The sequence below is a fragment of the Lytechinus variegatus genome, chromosome 9 (genome assembly GCF_018143015.1).
Source record: "Lytechinus variegatus isolate NC3 chromosome 9, Lvar_3.0, whole genome shotgun sequence".
NCBI lineage: Eukaryota > Metazoa > Echinodermata > Echinoidea > Temnopleuroida > Toxopneustidae > Lytechinus > Lytechinus variegatus.
In genome coordinates, this window is record NC_054748.1 from 4057790 (window position 1) to 4076408 (window position 18619).

The following is an 18619-nucleotide window of genomic DNA, read 5'->3' on the forward strand; positions in this document are numbered from 1 at the left end:
TGGTATTCATAATACAATTAAGTCTGCATAAGTCAACCTTCAATCAATAAGTCAGAAAATCACTTACGTCAAATCAATTAGGTCTGGTTTTCCCAGTGATGACTATCACAAAGTACTTGATTATCATGGCAAATTGTCATGACCATGGGTCCGTTTCATATAACCCGTTGCAACAACAAATTTGCGATAACAGTTAAAAGCTACTGAGATCCATCAATCTGATAGGCTGATAGCAATCTACAGAGCTTAAAGGGGAAGTTCACCCTGAAGAAAACTTTGTTGTAAAAATAGCAGAAAAAATCGTAAAAAATATTGGTGAAGGTTTGAGGAAAATCCGTTAAAGAGTAAAAAAGTTATCAGAGTTCAAAATTTCGGATTTGTGACGTCATAAACGAGCAGCTGCCCCATGTGTTATGTAATATAAAATGTATGAATTTCGAAATTGGTATGGTTCCTGATGACTTAATTTTGTTTCCTTTTCATGATCGGGCGTGAAACGATTTGTCTGTTGATATACAAAAGTTACAGTGAAAACCATTTTCAATTTTCTGAGAAAATGACATTTCATTGATTTTGTACCATTCGCTATGTAGGAATGCTGCTCGCATATGACGTCACAAATTAAATACTTGAAATTCTAATAACTTTTTAATTATTTGACCAATTTTTCTCAAACCTTCAGCAATATTTTATATTATTTTTCTGATTTTTACAATAAACTTTTTGTCAGGGTAAACTTCCCCTTTAAGTCTCCATTGCTTGCTGTGTCTACTCCCCTCTCTTGTTTTTCTGGTTCATTTATCACCAGGAGCAGGAAGGGCCAGGGCTGGAGGTCCAAACGGGTCCACCTGATCAAGAAAACACAAATGAAGAATTGTTTCTTTCAAATTAACAGACACAATGAGGATACGGTGAAGCTCTCTGGCTACCTGAACATCAAAGTATATCTTTACTTTGGGTAATTTGCAATTTTTAAAGCCATGGTTACGTGAAACCTGCATTAACTTAGATCACACATTTATGGAGTGGAAGTTGTCAACTCATCCACCAATCAAAACTCATTATTATCCTGTGGCAAAAAAGTTGTCAAGAAATTAATTGAGTCCTGAAACGGGAGGAATAGCACAAAAAAAGAGAGAATATAATGAATTTTGGTGCATCAATTGATACATTATAATCGCCAAAAATGTAACAGAAATGGGATGAAGGGCCGCATTCAATGGAAGTGTAGTTGATATTTTTATCTTTATATCAGACTAGGTTTAATTATCAGAATACCGCCGCTGCTTTAGAAAAAGCCTATATACCTCAATGCTAGGATGTGTATTAGCTGTGATCATGATATCAGTAGCTGACTCTCCGTCCCTTTTACGCGCTCTGGACCAGTTTGCCTTTACTTCCACTTGGTTTCTGCTTCCTGGGGGAGTGTAAGACAAAGACAATTGATCATAAGTTGTTTGTACATGGTTCGTCACAGACTTATAACACAGATTATAATTGATTTTATGATTGATTTGATCTTATATACATGTATGTAACGGGTCCAGTTTGGCCTTGACTTGGTTTCTCCTTCCTGGGGGAGTGTAAGACAAAGACATACAGTTGATCATAAGTTGTTTGTACATGGTTCGTCACAGACTTATAATTATAATTGATTTTATGATTGATTTTATCTTATATACATGTATGTAACGGGTCCAGTTTGGCCTTGACTTGGTTTCTCCTTCCTGGGAGTGTGTAACACAAAGACATACAATTGATCATAAGTTGTTTGTATATGGTTCGTCACAGACTTATAATTATAATTGATTTTATGATTGATTTTATCTTATATACATGTATGTAACGGGTCCAGTTTGGCCTTGACTTGGTTTCTCCTTCCTGGGAGTGTGTAACACAAAGACATACAATTGATCATAAGTTGTTTGTACATGGTTCGTCACAGACTTATAATTATAATTGATTTTATGATTGATTTCATCTTATATACATGTATGTAACGGGTCCAGTTTGGCCTTGACTTGGTTTCTCCTTCCTGGGAGTGTGTAACACAAAGACATACAATTGATCATAAGTTGTTTGTACATGGTTCGTCACAGACTTATAATTATAATTGATTTTATCTTATATACATGTATGTAACGGGTCCAGTTTGGCCTTGACTTGGTTTCTCCTTCCTGGGAGTGTGTAAGACAAAGACATACAATTGATCATAAGTTGTTTGTATATGGTTCGTCACAGACTTATAATTATAATTGATTTTATGATTGATTTTATCCTATATACATGTAACGGGTCCAGTTTGGCCTTGACTTGGTTTCTCCTTCCTGGGAGTGTGTAACACAAAGACATACAATTGATCATAAGTTGTTTGTATATATATATGGTTCGTCACAGACTTATAATTATAATTGATTTTATGATTGATTTTATCTTATATACATGTATGTAACGGGTCCAGTTTGGCCTTGACTTGGTTTCTCCTTCCTGGGAGTGTGTAACACAAAGACATACAATTGATCATAAGTTGTTTGTACATGGTTCGTCACAGACTTATAATTATAATTGATTTTATGATTGATTTCATCTTATATACATGTATGTAACGGGTCCAGTTTGGCCTTGACTTAGTTTCTCCTTCCTGGGAGTGTTTAAGACAAAGACATACAATTGATCATAAGTTGTTTGTATATGGTTCGTCATAGACTTATAATTATAATTGATTTTATGATTGATTTTATCTTATATACTTGTATGTAACGGGTCCAGTTTGGCCTTGACTTGGTTTCTCCTTCCTGGGAGTGTGTAACACAAAGACATACAATTGATCATAAGTTGTTTGTACATGGTTCGTCACAGACTTATAATTATAATTGATTTTATGATTGATTTGATCTTATATACATGTATGTAACGGGTACAGTTTGGCTGGCCTTACCTTGACTTGGTTTCTCCTTCCTCAGAGTGTGTAACACAAAGATAAACAATTGATCTTTACGATTAAATGTAAGTTTTCTGTACATGGTTCATCATAGACTTATAATAATAATTGATTTTATGAACGATCTCATGTATGTAACAAGTCCAGTCTGGCTTCACCTCCACTTGGTTCCTTTTTACTGGCATGTTTAACACAAAGAGGTAAAATTAATATTTACAATCTATTTTAATTTTTGTACACAATTTGTCGTAGAAATTCTTTGTACAATGGACTATATCTTTTATGTCACAGGTCCTGGATGATCAGGGCCCCGTCTCACAAAGAGTTGCAATTGATCCAATCAATCGCAACTATGGAAAGCCAGCAGGGAATAAATTAATAATTTATTTTCCGGGGCTATTTTTGAGCTCACTAGCCCAAATATCCTAATTTGTGTTAAAGTTTACATTGGACCCTATATGAATTTCAGGGGCTCCTTTTTAGTTTTCCAGGGCTCTTTAGGGCATTTCGGGGGCGAAATCACCCCGAGCCCCCATGTATTTTTTTCCCTGAAAGCCAGCAACATCAACATAGAAAAATGCATGTATGTTCAAAACTTTTCTACATATGAATGTATATCCATAAATACACTGAATTCTTGATAATTTACTGTGTTCTCCGTGGTTTACAAAGGACATTTTTCCAATTTCCTGTCTAAAACATTATGATGGATTTCCATAGAGTTACGATAAATGGATCAATGAAAACTCTTTGTAAGACACGGCCCTGGAATCTAATGCAAACGTCAATGCATAAGGTTTATTGTTAAATCATTATTTCAAATGCTGAGTCAAAATGAATCAAACATAACACTGAAAGTCCCATTTTTTTTACAAGAATATCTCAAGTCACAATGTCTAGAAAAGAGAACTACCTTTAGCGCCTTTGAAAGATTCCTTATAAGAAACGCACAGCACGTCGTCCCTTGAGACATCATCGAATGATGCAACAGCGCCCCCAGTGGCGGTGTAGAGCTGAGTGGCCGTCTTATGTAGACCAAGTTTCACTGTAGCTTCTGTGAGGATCTCTTCTAACGATGAACCCCATACATACTGGGCTTGGTCCTCGCTGGTACCATTCTTATACACCATCACACGTTTCTATAAAATAAGGATAGAAATATATTATTTATATATTATTTTTATTATAAGGATTATTTTTATTTTATATATATATTATTTTTATTTATTTATTTATTGTTTCGTGTGTGTTCACATCATCCACAATCTCATATATGAAAATACAGTGATACATGATTATTACATACAGACAATATTACGTAAAGAAAATATAACATAATCTCTCATTAACAGAGCACACAAAGGTCTTGCAACATAAGCTTGAAGCTTGAGTCATTACAAAACCATTATTTTACACTAAAATGGTAAATATCAATTTTGACTAATTAATGTACCAATTGGTCTAATTCCTGCAACAGTTGTCTCATTCATGAGATAGTTGGTCTAATTCATGATTGTTGGTCTAATTCATGTGATTGTTGGTCTAATTCATGTGATAGTTGGTCTAATTTACCTACCAGTTGGTCTAATTTATGTATGAGTTGGTCTATGTCATGTAACAATTGGTCTATTTTACAAACCTGTTAGTCTATTTCATATACAATTTGGTGGGATAAATGTATCAGCTGATCTAATTTCTGTACCAATTTGTCTAATTTATGTACCAGTTGGTCTAATTCATGTAACAGTTGGTCTAATCCATATACCAGTTGGACTTATTCTCCTGAAAGTTGATCTCATTCATGCCCAAGTTGTATAAGCCATGTCCCAAATTGTCATGTACCGGTTGGTCTTAATAGGTAGTGTTTCATCAACATTGTCATTCAAAAAGTAATTGGATCTGACAACTTTCCATGATTTTGATTGGCTAAGAAACACTCTAACGATGAAAAATATTGGAAAAAAAAGGACTTGTCAAATAAAACCTCTGATAAGTCCTTTCATGAAATGTTCCCCCTGGGGCCTTGCATAAAAGAATTTTAATCTCTTGCAATTTTTTTTGCCAGTTTTCTTATGTGTAAGTGCCAATGGCATAATTCTTTTTTTTATGCCAAAGTTTTTTAATGGTAAAATTCATGCAACAGGCTCTTGATGGACTAATTGGTCGGATAAAGGTACCAGTTGGTCAAATTCATGTGTCGGTTAGTCTAATTCCATAAACATACATAAACATGACATACATACATATGTAAACATAAACAAGCATAAACAAACAAAAAGCTTGACCCATTAGTATTCTTGAAATATTCTATTGAACATTGTTAATTTCTTTTTGTATTTGATAAATTTTAATCAGTTACTTATACCCTTTTCATAAACCTATCTTCCAATTAGCCGCCTAAGAGTAATGCGGATAATTCAATAAAAATTGCGTTCACAAACTCCAAAAATAAGCCGCATTATTTTTACGAAGGTCCGTCCTGAAAAAGGCGGATAATCGTCATGACAACTGGACACGTCCCCTCCGATAAGGTTGTGTTGGAAAAGGGTGACCTTGTGACCGCACCATGGCAATTATCCGCATTATTTGGAAATGCGTTCATAAACTCAAAATCTTGTCCTGATGCTGCTATTATGCGGATAATAGCAGCATCAAAATAATGCAGATAACTCTTGTCCTCCAATTTTACGACCAAATTATGCTGCTATTAGCCGCATAATCGGGTTTATGAAAGGGGTATTATTTCAGGGGACTCACATAAAAAAGCGAAGCTTATCAGTGAGTTCCCTTTTTTAATTTCTGTTATTCATATTGTGTTTTGTTACTACTTTGTCAATTTGTTTGAAACGAAGAAGAATAAATTCAATCAATTCCCAGTTTCCTCCCTCCTCTTTTTTTTTAAACCCATCCTATCTCTGTGCACCTTGGCAATAATCTACCTTTGTTGGTTGACTGTAAAGTTTGCGACTGGAATCAATAATGGGTTTGGTGGACGAGTTAGGGTCTCTGGACTTCTGATGGGCCTTCACTTCTGAAAGATGATTCTAAAAAGATGATGAAAAATAAAAAAAAGGAACAATTTACATTTTACCTGACTAATGTGCAAATTGAGATTGATCATGATTTGTATAATCTCGATGAGACAGATTGACCTTTAAAGAAATTACCTAATAGGCCTGTATTCTGAAGTCAGGTTTAACTTACACCATGGTCTAACTCTGTGCTAAAATAATGGGAAGCCAAAAGTGTAATTTTCTTATTAAGTTGTATGTTTTGTATGTTTACTGTGCTCTTTCCTGATTGATCGATGAAGACAATCATCTATTTACATTTCCTACACAATTATGAATGATTTGAGAGCCAAATGAGCTGAAATATGATATCTTTACTGTTAGTGATTTTATGAAACAATTGGCTATCCATGCTTAAACCGCAACTTTAAAGGACAAGTCCACCCCAACAAAAACCTGGTTTGAATAAAAAGAGAAAAATCCAACAAGCATAACACTGAAAAATTCATCAAAATAGGATGTAAAATAAAAAAGTTATGACATTTTAAAGTTTCGCCTCATTTCACAAAACAGTTATATGCACATCTCGGTCAGTATGCAAATGAGGGAACTGATGACATCACTCACTCACTATTTCTTTTGTATTTCATTATATGACATGAAATATTTTGATTTTCTCATCATTGTCATGTGAAATGAAGTTTCATTCCTCCCTGAACACGTGAAATTCCATTATACTAACATTTTGTGGTTCAGATTGCCAAATTCGTAAAAATTGAAATATTGTATAATTCAAATAATAAAAAGCAAAAGAAATAGTGAGTGACATCATCGACTCTCTCATTTGGATGTAACTGGCTCGTTCATATATCTATTTTATAAAAAATAAGCGAAACTTTGAAATATCATAACTTTCCTATTTTACATCCGATTTTGATGAAATTTTCAGCATTGTGCTTGTCTGATTTTTCTCTACTGGTTTAAATCAACATTTATCTGAGGTGGACTTGACCTTTAAACCCGACTTCAGAATACGGGCCATAGAGTCTACTAATATCACCATTCTTTCTACCATGTAAACAACTCGTGGCTGATATTACAACAGAAAAAAAATCCTTCCCATAATGCAACATTCAGAGGAGGGTATTCTTGTAAAACAAAGCCCTCTTGAATGATAGCACTCAGAATCACTATTCAACGCATTCATACCACAATAAATTATGTAACCAAGTAGGTAAACAAGTACTTTTCCTCTCAAAAACATTAAATCGTTTTGGTTTCTCTTTGTAATTGAAATTATAGGCTGATATATTCTCTGCATTATCAAGAGTTATATCAAAGGGTATCTTTTTATAACAGACAGTCAGTGAGAAACCACACACAGTGCTATTCAGTTCGCTCCTCTTCATAATTGACTTTAACCCTAAAAAGACTTGGGGGGGGCTTATTCAGCCCCCCCTTGACATTTTTCGCGATAAATCCGCCGTGAGAAATTTTTGGACCGCGTCGCTCGCTGACATTTTACTTTCAAGTCTCGCGCAACTTTTGACACCAAAATTGTGACCCCCGAGTACGCGGTTCCAAAATTACGCAACATTTTGTAAGTGCATGCAGACCCAAAATTACTCAAAAGCGTGAATTTGTGTACAAATCCAATGCAAATAGTGTTCTTAGCCAAAATTCATAAATGTATCATTATTTTTCCTTCTACTGCTTAAAATCAATCAATTTTATCTTAATTATGGTCAAAATAAATTCCCCGACAATTTCCATTGAAAAAACAATAAAAAACAAAAAGTCAAAAAACATAGAAATACATAAGAAATTTAGAAAACAATAGAATACAGAAGAAAATAAATGTGATTTTGAAATTTTTTAAAAATCAATTTGATCAGATGCCTATCTAGAGTATGTGAAACAAAAAGTAGCATTTCAGGGGCATTATTTTATTAATTAGAGCAAACTTATGATTTTATGCATTAATTAGCATAGTTAATGAGACATGAGATTTTTTGCAGAATTTGATGTTATAGTTTTGGAGATAATGCCATGGGTAATGCGTGTGCCGATTTTCGTCGCGATCGACGGCCGAGATCATAAGGGGGGGGCCTGAATCAGCCCCCCCCCGTCTTCTTCGGCGTCGAAATAGCCCAGTCTATTTAGGGTTAAGTTGTAATAAAAACAGAATTATATAAATTATATAAAAAGTTCATTATCATAATTACTTATGGTTATACAATCGAAGGACCATCAATTTGATGGGGAAAGTGTTTCGCGGGGACATTGTGATGAATAAAGAAGCCTGCTACTGAACAAAAAATGACTGTTAGAAATCTGCCATACCTCAAGTTGATTGACCTGGATACTTTTCTTGACCTCTGTCATGCTTGGCTTGGTCCACCCTCCTTCAACCAAGACAGGTTCATCAGGGCTGAGGGTTGGTACGTACTCTGGGACGCTCTGTCCTGCCGTTCTTCTTCCTATTAATAGGACAAAAATTACATTTTAACAGATATACTGTCTTATCTTTACAATTATTACTGTATCATAACTATCATCATTATCACCATTATGATTATCATCATTGTCATGTCATCATCGGCATCACCGTCACCATCAGCATCATCATCCCCACCATCATCATCATCATCATAATCATCATCATCACCACCACCACCATCGTCATCAGCATCATCATCAACACCATCAACAACACCATCATCATCATCAACACCATCATCGTCATCATCACCATCATCTTAATAATTATCACCGTAATTATCATTATCCTCGTCCTCATCATCATCTGTCTTTCCTATTATAATTTTCATCATCATCACCATTATCATAATGATGATAATGATCATCATCATTATCCTTACCATTATGATCATCTACATCATCCTTATCAACATCAACATCACCATCATTATCATCTACTTTCCTCATCATGATCATTGCTATTATTAGTATCGGCATCACTGTCATCATCAAGATCATGATGATCATTGTTGCTCTCATTATATTATCAATATCTCCTATCTTGCTCATAATGATCATCGTTATTGTCATCATTTACATCAATCACAGAGATCATTATGATCATGATTGCTGTCCTCATCATCCTTGCCACCATCTTGACCATATTTGTCATCATCTTTGTTGCTAATCATTTAACTTCATGCAAGCTTACCTTGCATCTGTCTCAAAACATGCTTCTCCTTCTCCAGCTCCAACATGACCTTTGCCCTTTCCTCTCTTAGTTCTGCCTTGAGGGCACGTGCGTAGTCCACCTCTGTAAGAAGATGAAATAACAAATTCACTATCATTCATGTATCAACTTTCCACCAACACTGCATACGCTAAAAAAATTTTAAGACCCAATTCAATTTGATCTGATTTTTAGTTTTAATTCAATGTATTTCTAAATGAAAAGCATTAAAAAATGAAATATAATACAATGTTTACATACAAGGGGATCACAAAAAGCAAAAAAAGAAATAATGGCTCCATAAAAAATTACCCCTGATTAAAAATATTTTTAACTCAGATTCCTGATTGGTAGTTATTATTTTAAATCAGTCGATTTTGTTTTCAAACAATGGTAGTATGATGTAATGGAAATTTAACTGCTTTTCAACTTGCGAATTCAGCGAACATGAAGCCTTTTCGGAATATTCAGCTTATGTAGTAACAAAAATCTAATGATGATGCTGTAATTATCTAACGTGAAATATTCAAGGGGATTTCCCCTTCCCAAACATCTGGGTGGTAATGAATAATCTCCCCCTCTCTCTCTTTCTCTCTACCCCTCTCTTACTTACGTTCTGGTGGTTTGAAGGGCTCTCCTTGTGACACCCAAACCTCAACTGGTTGTCGGTTGAAGAGTTCGGTGCGTAAATTCTCTGTGATTGCCCGCTTCATCTTCGCCTCATCCTTGGTATCTATGGCATAAAAACAAGAAAATGTCAAGAGGTTCTTTAAGCCTAATAGCACTGGGGGAAGGGGCATAATGCTCCACCTCCTCTGCGATTTGTAAGATATTTATGGAACACGATGAGTTGGCGTCGCAATATTTCATAAATTTTTTCTTTAAATACTTTCGTAAATTTTAGGACTTTTTTCTTTGAAGTCTCATACAACTTTTGAGACCAAATCCGTGACATATGGGTATAACATTGTGACACCTCGTGCCTTTCCATGAGACAAGGTCATGCCGAAAATGGATCATTTTTATGTTTTGTGTACAAAGTTTATGGGAGATGATTATGTTTGCTAGAATTGGTCTGCTTAATTAATTTAGAGTTTAAAGCTAAATGACAGCTGTTGCAGTAAAACACTGATTTCGTGAGAAAGTCTGTAAAACCAAGGTTAAGTATTACTATATCATCGTTGATCTAGATCTGGTACAGTTACATAAAGTGAACTTTGGGAAATCATAAAATCTAAGCTGAAAAACAATCACACTGAAGATCACCAACACAGATAGGCACACGTGGGACAGCGTATATTATATTGCTGGAATAAAGACCCGACGGAGTAGCCCAAATCTGCGCTTGTTTCTCAGCAATTACACAATTTCTTCCAGAATCCTTCGGCACATATTTTTTATTCATATAAACAGACACTTGGGTGGTCATTATATTGGATTCTGTAAAAAGTCATTTTGAGATTACTACAACTGGCATTTACCTTTAATATACATGTAGTTGTCAAATGGTCTGTAATAATGAAGATGATAAAAAAGAATAATAATGATAAAACATTAGATATCGGTTCTGAAACAATTAAATAGGGCTTACCTATTTCTGGTCCAAGATCCAGATTCTGCATGCCATAGCAGGTCACCTTCCACGTATGTAGGTCTGATAACGTCAGGATTGCAGTGCCATCCTGGGTATATATACGCCTCCCTGCTGTGGGTAACTGTAAAGCGTAGGTACACTGGTCCAGAAGCTTGAAGAAGAAGAAAACAAAAGTAGATTAGATTGGATTTTATTCATTTCCATTAAAAAAAAAATGCTACAAAATACAAAAAAGTAACAATACATACACAGAGTTCCCACAGAAATTTGACAACACAATTCCATGACTTTTCCATGACTAAATTGCTGATTTCCATGACTTCCTGTGACGTCCCGGGAGTTAGGTAGAATTTGGGATGTCAAAAAAATGAGAAAAATGGAAATCATGAACACCAACTACAATAGCAGAGTATGATCACATATTATGAGAGTTGCGAGACATGACAAACTGGAGAGGTGCCATTTACCAAGAGGTAAATGCAATTCCATGACTTCACAAATTTTCCAAATTTCCTGATTTTTTTCCCTGACTTTCCAAAGACCACAAATTTTTCCAGGATTTTTCAGGACTGTGGGAACAATGATAGTTATAATATCACAGAACAGTTCACTGATAGTGCATAAAAAATATAAGAAAAGGTACAAAGGAACCGTAGTGAACTGATTTTGTCACCCCCCCTCCGTTCCTTTTGTTTGTAACATTAATAAGACTTCCTTAATCAACCACTTCAAGCACACATTCTAGAGCAGTACCAATAATTGCGAACATGTGCAAGTTTATAGTTACAAATGTGACATACCCCTCTGAGAGTCGAGCCACACACGATGACACCGGCCTGGTTGCGCCCTTCACCGTTCTTGTAGGCGACGATACGGACGGTTTGAACCGGTTGGTAGGCTGATATCTCTCTTGCAATCACCCTAGCGCTGGTCATCTGCCTCAGTCGCTTGAGTTCACCTTCGTAGTGGGCCACGGTATTAGTCGCTTCAAACGCTGATAGGTCAACCTGAAGGGAAAATATTGATTTGTGCTGATTTTCCTCTTTTTATCACCATCCAACCCATCTCAACATTATCATCATGATCAGTATGCTCAGTAGTGAGCATATTATTTACTAACAAGCTATACTTACCTATACCATCTCATCAAATTGCTATTCGTTACCCTGACTCGAATAGCCACCGGTAAAAAACTCCCCGAAAGAGGCTAACTGCAATCAGATAGCCTGGGAAACCCGTCACGGGACGAGACCCATAAAACCCCCTCGCTACATATAAGCCTCCTCTTTCGTTGCCAAGGAGGGGCGAGGTCTGCTGGGGAGGACGGGAGGGGAGCTATAGGTAAGTATAGCTTGTTAGTAAATAATATGCTCACTACTGAGCATACTGATTTACTACACTGCGCTATACTTACCTATACCATCTCATCAAATTGCTAGAATAGCACGGAAAAACTGGAGGAGGGGCAGAAACGAGACCCTTTCCAGACAAGTAGGCAAAACAATGATAAAGAAACTGATTTACTATAAAATTGAGTAGTCTCCCAACTGGAGAAGCTACTCTTGTAATAAAGGGATAAGAATCATCAACCACGTTAATGAAATATATCAACTGGAAATAGCCTTGGAAAAATTAGGACAAGACAAGAACCGCCAAGGCAAAACCTGTGTCTTGGCTATTACATCAAATACGTAATAAGATACAAGATATTGAATAGGTCCAATAGGATGCCTGGAGGATCTCCTCCAAAGAGGTACCCTGAAAAGTGCCCAAGATGCTGCTATGCCCCGTGAATCGTGGGCTCTAAAGGATCCTGATAAAATGGCATTTTCTCCATCTGACCTTGATCCCCTGCACTAACCTTCGAGAAATTGTAATTGGATTAACAGGGCTGTGAGGTTCTATTGAACTAATGAACAGTTGGTGGGAAGTGCGAATGTACTTTAATCAATGTACCACTTTAAGGCACGTACGGGACAACATAACAAAGGCCATATCGGCCAATCGGCCCATATCGGCCAATCAATCAATCAATAACCTATCTTCGGAAACTGACGAGAGACTGTAAAATCACATTGTTCACCCCAGGACTTGAACCTGGGACTCCAAGGACGCTAGTCAAGTGCGTTATCCATTCAGCCATGATATCCCCCTTGGAAGAACATCACAGGATTTAGGGGTTTCTATTTCTTAGCTAGGAAATCAGGTCTAGGGATCAAGCGGACTCTGTCCTTCTCCCAACGAATATGACCCGGTCTCACTGTGGTGTATGAAGCAAACTACGTCTTAGACTTGAAGCTATAGTCAACAAGAAGGCTGTCTTAATGGAAAGATCAAGAAGGGAGCAATTATGGGTTTAAAGGGGAATTTGGCTAGGGCACCGAAGGACTCTTGGCAGGTTCCAATTGGGGAAGAGTCTTCGGCTGGGAGGAATCTGTTAAGAAGGATCTTGTTAGTCTGGTAAGGACAGCTGAATTGAGGTAGTTTCCCTATTATAGAAGCCTGAATGAATGGCTGCTATGGTTGACCAGTAACCCCTTATAAAAGAGACTGATAAACCTTCATCAAATAATAAAGGAAATAAATCTGCTATCTGACGAGGCAGAAATTGGATCAATTTGTAAACTGCCACACCATCTGAAGTATCTCTGGAGTCTAGAATCATGAGTGTTCTAATTATGATGTATATTCATGCATTCATTGTTTTCTTAAAATTTCAATGAGCTTCTCTTGTTTACAAATGACATTATGGAAATTTCCTGTAGAAAAAAAAAAATTTACGACACTGATGGATTTCAATATAGTTACGATGAATTGGACGATTGATTGGATCAATCGTAACTCTTTGTAAGACAGGGCCCTGGTTTGAGAACAAACCTGTCATATCATAAGATATAACCTTTCTGGTGGAATCCCTAACAAATCTAGAATTGTCTTTCCTATCCTTTTCAAATAGTTATTTTGGATGGAGACCTCTTTACACAGCACTTGCTCAACCCTTTTGATAGTTGTTGGATTGCTGCAAGGTCCATAGGGACTATTTGATATCATACAAGGGCTTCATGATCAAACCAATGACATTTGCATATTAATGAATATCGTACAGATGATGTGGAGCGTTGTGGCCCTGTGGATTAGTCTTCCAACTTTTTTTTTTTTTTTTTTTATTCACATTGCGCAGCACTCAATCCAAGAGAGATGAATGGGTACCTGGCAGGACTTTATTCCTCGAAAACCCAGGGTAATAATATCCAGGTCATTGGACATAATGTGATATGTGCTAAACAAGAACTGATTTATTATCATTAACCAATTCCTGATGAAAGTTGCAGGCAAAATATATGAGATACCATATTGGCCTTCAATTTGATGTAGGCAAAAAATTGACCACCCCTTGTACACTTTCAGAACCAGTTAGTTGGATCAGTTGGTAGAATGTACTTCTCACAAACAGGTGTGGGGGGTATTTGCTACCACCCTGTTCGGCGTTCAACATTTAGAGTACAGAGCCTCATCGGTCTGGAGCTGCACAGTGACTGCCGGGCTCACAATAAATTTGGTAAAGAGAATTATGGAATATTTCTAAACTCAGACTTCTATTACGAACATTAAAATATTATCTTAATCACAATCCCTGATTGAAAACTCTGGGATTGTATGGGAATCTTTATCATGAGGTACACACAGTAGATTTATGTCATAAATATTTCCAAGGAGAAGCTGATATCATTGTGGCAAGTGTGGTAGAAACTGATGGACAATAGCAGCAATTCTTAAGGGTTCACTACCCTCAGGCCTTGGTTTGAGATCTCAAGACTGTCTGAGCATCCAAAGACCACTCCATAAACCACATCTACAAGTTACTTCTGTCATTGCTTTGTAAGCCAAAAATAGTGTAGATATACACCTCAGATGCCACAAAATTATCAAGAATATTACTAGGTCTACATTCTATACAAGTGAACGCAACTTTGTAAGTAACCCAAGTTTGGCAAGTTTTACTATTATGCCTGTATGATTTGCCTGGTATGATTTTGACAACCTCATCCATCACCACTATTTCCTCCTTTCTACGTTCTTCTGATATGAAAGGGTATTTTTTTTTTTTTTTTTTTTTTTTTGGCACATGAACACCTCAATATTACATATTGCTGAGGACTTGGAACAGATTTCAAATAATGAAAAGTAAAGGCAAAGAAATAGTCTTCTCCCTACTGCTTGTGGGGAAGGGTTAGTGTTAGATTGTCATAAGTCCCGGTTATGAGTGGGGGCCCTGAAATATGGTGCATTGAAAGAACGCCTGGCGGCCCCGTCCCCCACCATGAGGATTCCTATGACTTTCCCAGCGGCCCCTTTCATTCCTGGCGTCGCTACCAGAGCAAGGGAAGAGGGGGATGACCTTTTAAGTTCATTATAGGTCTAGGGTATGGAGCTAGAGCTAGCGTATGGAGGTCTCTGGTCTGGGCCTGGCCCTGGACTAGGGCCTGGCGGACTAGGTCTACTCGAGGAGAGCTAATAAAGTCTTGTCAGCTGTGGTGTTGGCTGAAAAAGACTTGTGCAATACATGAAAGTGTCCATAAACAAGTCCTTACCTTCGCAAGGAAGCTTATTGAGAATGAGAAGTCCAGCTCAGTAGCTGCCCCTTTCTCAATCATCTTGAGAGCATCTAGTCTTTAGCCCTCCTTGCCCTTGTGCATATTAGCAGAGTTGATTGCTGCTTGCTCATACTGGAGATCAGCGATTTTGTGACTCTAGCAATAAGTTCTTGTCATTGGTAGAGACTCAGTCCAAGCCGCTCAGCTTCACTACGAGCGGATATCAGATACCCCTAGTAGTACATCGCGAAAACCATACCGCTCCGGGCGGCCACGTCCAGCGCTGCAACTGTAAGCTGATAGTCGGCTGAGTGGTAACCAGTGCCGCGGCGAGGGTTACGGCCCGATCTAGTCTTCCTCGCTCCCGCATCCCCGACACGGAAAGCAACGTCCGGGGCCGAAGGGATGCACAAAAAAATCCTCAAAGTCTTGAGCGGCAAACCGATAAAGTTCGAGACTTCTTTACTGATGGGTATAGGCCGAGAGTGTTGCTTATCTGGGAGCGGACGTCCCGAAAGCAGGATCTATATACGGAACGTCCATCTTGATCGCAGACGGACGAGTTCAGGCGGAAGATTGACTTCTCTCGATCTCTCGCTCATTATTCGCTACGTACGTACGTACGTATACGCTACTGGTATACTGTTTTCGGCCCGAAGATGAGGGCAGTATTTAAAAGGCATGTTCCCACTAGTCGGAGTATCACGTTTGAGTAAGCCAGAACTCTCTCGTACCCCTAATGGTGAATCTCTTCGATCGAATCCCATTTGCTGGGCAGCTTTCAGGGAATGCAAGGAGCTGCTACACTGTTAGAAAATTTATCCTTAAAATAAAAGAAGTTCCTGCAGCAGAGTCTCGAGAACACCTGTAATCTTAGCGAATTGCGTAATCTTACAGGAAATTGGTATTTGGTGTATGGAGACTTACATATTTCCTTGAATAAAACACCCTTTTTCCCCTTTTTAAACAGACCTGTTCTGTTGAATTGCAGAAAAGTTCCTGTTTAATGAATTTACAGAATGATTCTGTTATTGCTTTCTGCATAATCTTCTGTTTATTTTCTGTAAAATCACGTTTTTTTTTTTTTTTTTTACAGTGTATAAGGATTTGATGGGGGGAAATCGCCCCCAATCTCTTCTAATGAATTGGGTCGGTGGTAATCGAATTCCGAATCAGATTCTCCCACGATGGAAAACTCCTATTATCTACGGCTAGTACGAGGCGAGTTATCATTAGCCCCAACTCCGCGATCTGTATGAGGCGATCTAGGCCTCTCTCTCTACGTCTAGAGCATTGAATTATGGTCTAGAATGAGTCGAGTTTTCATTAGCTCATTGTCTCGGGCGGCTAGGGGTCGGGATGGGTCGATTGCAGCACCCGATGGGGGAGGATCGCCTGCAAGGCTTCCAAGATCCAACTACTACAATTGTTAATAATTTCTCTTAATTATTATTTTAAACCGCATGTACGTAGAATAGATCTCAATTCCACAGCACTGAATGAACTCCTGCACAATTCTACAAGTACGATGATACACCAACCTGGTGGACTGTAATGATAACTGATGATGACCCGTCTCGGCGGGGTCTGGCAATGAATGGACTGACCGGTCACAATCCCGGGCCAGTCGAAGCTTCTTATAAAATATAGGGGTTGTAGTGGGTCGTTAACTCGAGCCTGATTGTCATTAGAACACGAGTGGTCATCGCGAGGCTTCTTCTTGCCCGCCCTATACTCTTTGATGAGAAGTTTTAGTTACCCCGATCGGAAGGAGTGTAAACAGCTTCTTCCGATTTATCCGTACCCTTGTCTACTTCCCGCCTAAGGGGCTGGGTGTCTGATTGTGTAGTGTCATTAGCCGGCGTTGTCTTGGCCGGGTTATAAGTGTTAGACTTCTCATTCTTCGGCTTTATCTTGGCCGCCTTATCATCGTGCTGTTATTATTTCTCGGCTTTGTCTTGACCGAGATAATGGCCCTCGGCTTTATCTTGACCGAGTTGATCTCCCCTATTTATTGAGATCTTTAGGGTTGGAAAATAATGTTTATTTCAGTTATTTCTTCAGACATCGTGATTCATAAAAAAATTGCGCGGTGGCTAAACGTTTCGAGTGTACTCAACGACGTCGCGGTAACGAAAGAGGAGGCTTATATGTAGCGAGGGGGTTTTATGGGTCTCGTCCCGTGACGGGTTTCCCAGGCTATCTGATTGCAGTTAGCCTCTTTCGGGGAGTTTTTTACCGGTGGCTATTCGAGTCAGGGTAACGAATAGCAATTTGATGAGATGGTATAGGTAAGTATAGCGCAGTGTAGTAAATTATTATCATCACTACCACTTTCAACATCATCACAATAATCATCATCATTATGAACATTTTCATCATACCACCAATATCATCATCATCATCCTCCATTCCATGATCAACTCCATCACCATTACCATCATCATCATCATCTTCAATATGATTATCATAATTATTATCACCACCACCACCATTATAATGATCATCATGACCATCATTACTATTATCAGTATTACCGCCATCATCAAATCAATACTCTCATCATCGTCGTCGTCGTCATCATCGTCATCATCATCATCATCATCGTCGTCATCATCATCATCGTCATCATCGTCATCGTCGTCGTCATCATCATCATCATTATCACCACCACCACCACCATCACCACTACCACCACGACCACCACCATCATCATCATCATCACCATCATCATCATCACCACCACCCCCATCACCACTACCACCACGACCACCACCAGCATCATCATCATCATCATCGTTGTCATCATTGTCATCACCATCATCATCATCATCACCACCACCACCACTACCACCATGACCACCACCGTCATCATCATCATCATCGCCATCATCATCATTACTAATTTGTATTTCTTTCATCGTGTCTTCTTTACCTTGCCTCCTAAGAATTGCAGACACCCCTTTATCTTCTGCCCTTCCTTCTGAGCGACTCCAACCGAGCAGCTGAACGACGTCGGCTGGCTCAGTTTGTCCAGCTTATATTGCGCCCTCAGTGTTCTCGAGCAGGCCAGGCATACTGTCATGGGTGGCTCTTCTTTGTTATTGCCCTTCATTGTATAGCCCTTGGAGGAAAACAGTGCAAATATATTATGAATACCAGTACAAGATTAGGTACATTCACTGAAGAATTAATAATGTCAGGTGTTACATGTAAGTACAAGAACAACCTATTCTTGAAACTCTACTCATCCTGTAGCACCATGCA

At 38.1% G+C, this 18619-nt stretch overlaps 1 protein-coding gene across 1 annotated transcript in view; it reads right to left on the reverse strand.

Moving 5' to 3' along the window:
• Positions 1-706: 706 nt before the first annotated feature.
• The window catches only part of LOC121421143 (doublecortin domain-containing protein 1-like), a 53583-nt gene continuing 35670 nt past the window's right edge, over positions 707-18619 (reverse strand). The window contains exons 30-39 of the mRNA XM_041615798.1: positions 18288-18476; positions 11558-11764; positions 10755-10908; positions 9777-9896; positions 9146-9247; positions 8296-8432; positions 5881-5985; positions 3855-4080; positions 1308-1417; positions 707-848 (exon numbers count right to left, since the gene is read on the reverse strand). Of these exons, the coding sequence (XP_041471732.1) occupies positions 795-848; positions 1308-1417; positions 3855-4080; positions 5881-5985; positions 8296-8432; positions 9146-9247; positions 9777-9896; positions 10755-10908; positions 11558-11764; positions 18288-18476 (1404 nt within the window). The 3' untranslated portion in view covers positions 707-794. The remainder of the gene's footprint in view (positions 849-1307; positions 1418-3854; positions 4081-5880; positions 5986-8295; positions 8433-9145; positions 9248-9776; positions 9897-10754; positions 10909-11557; positions 11765-18287; positions 18477-18619) is intronic.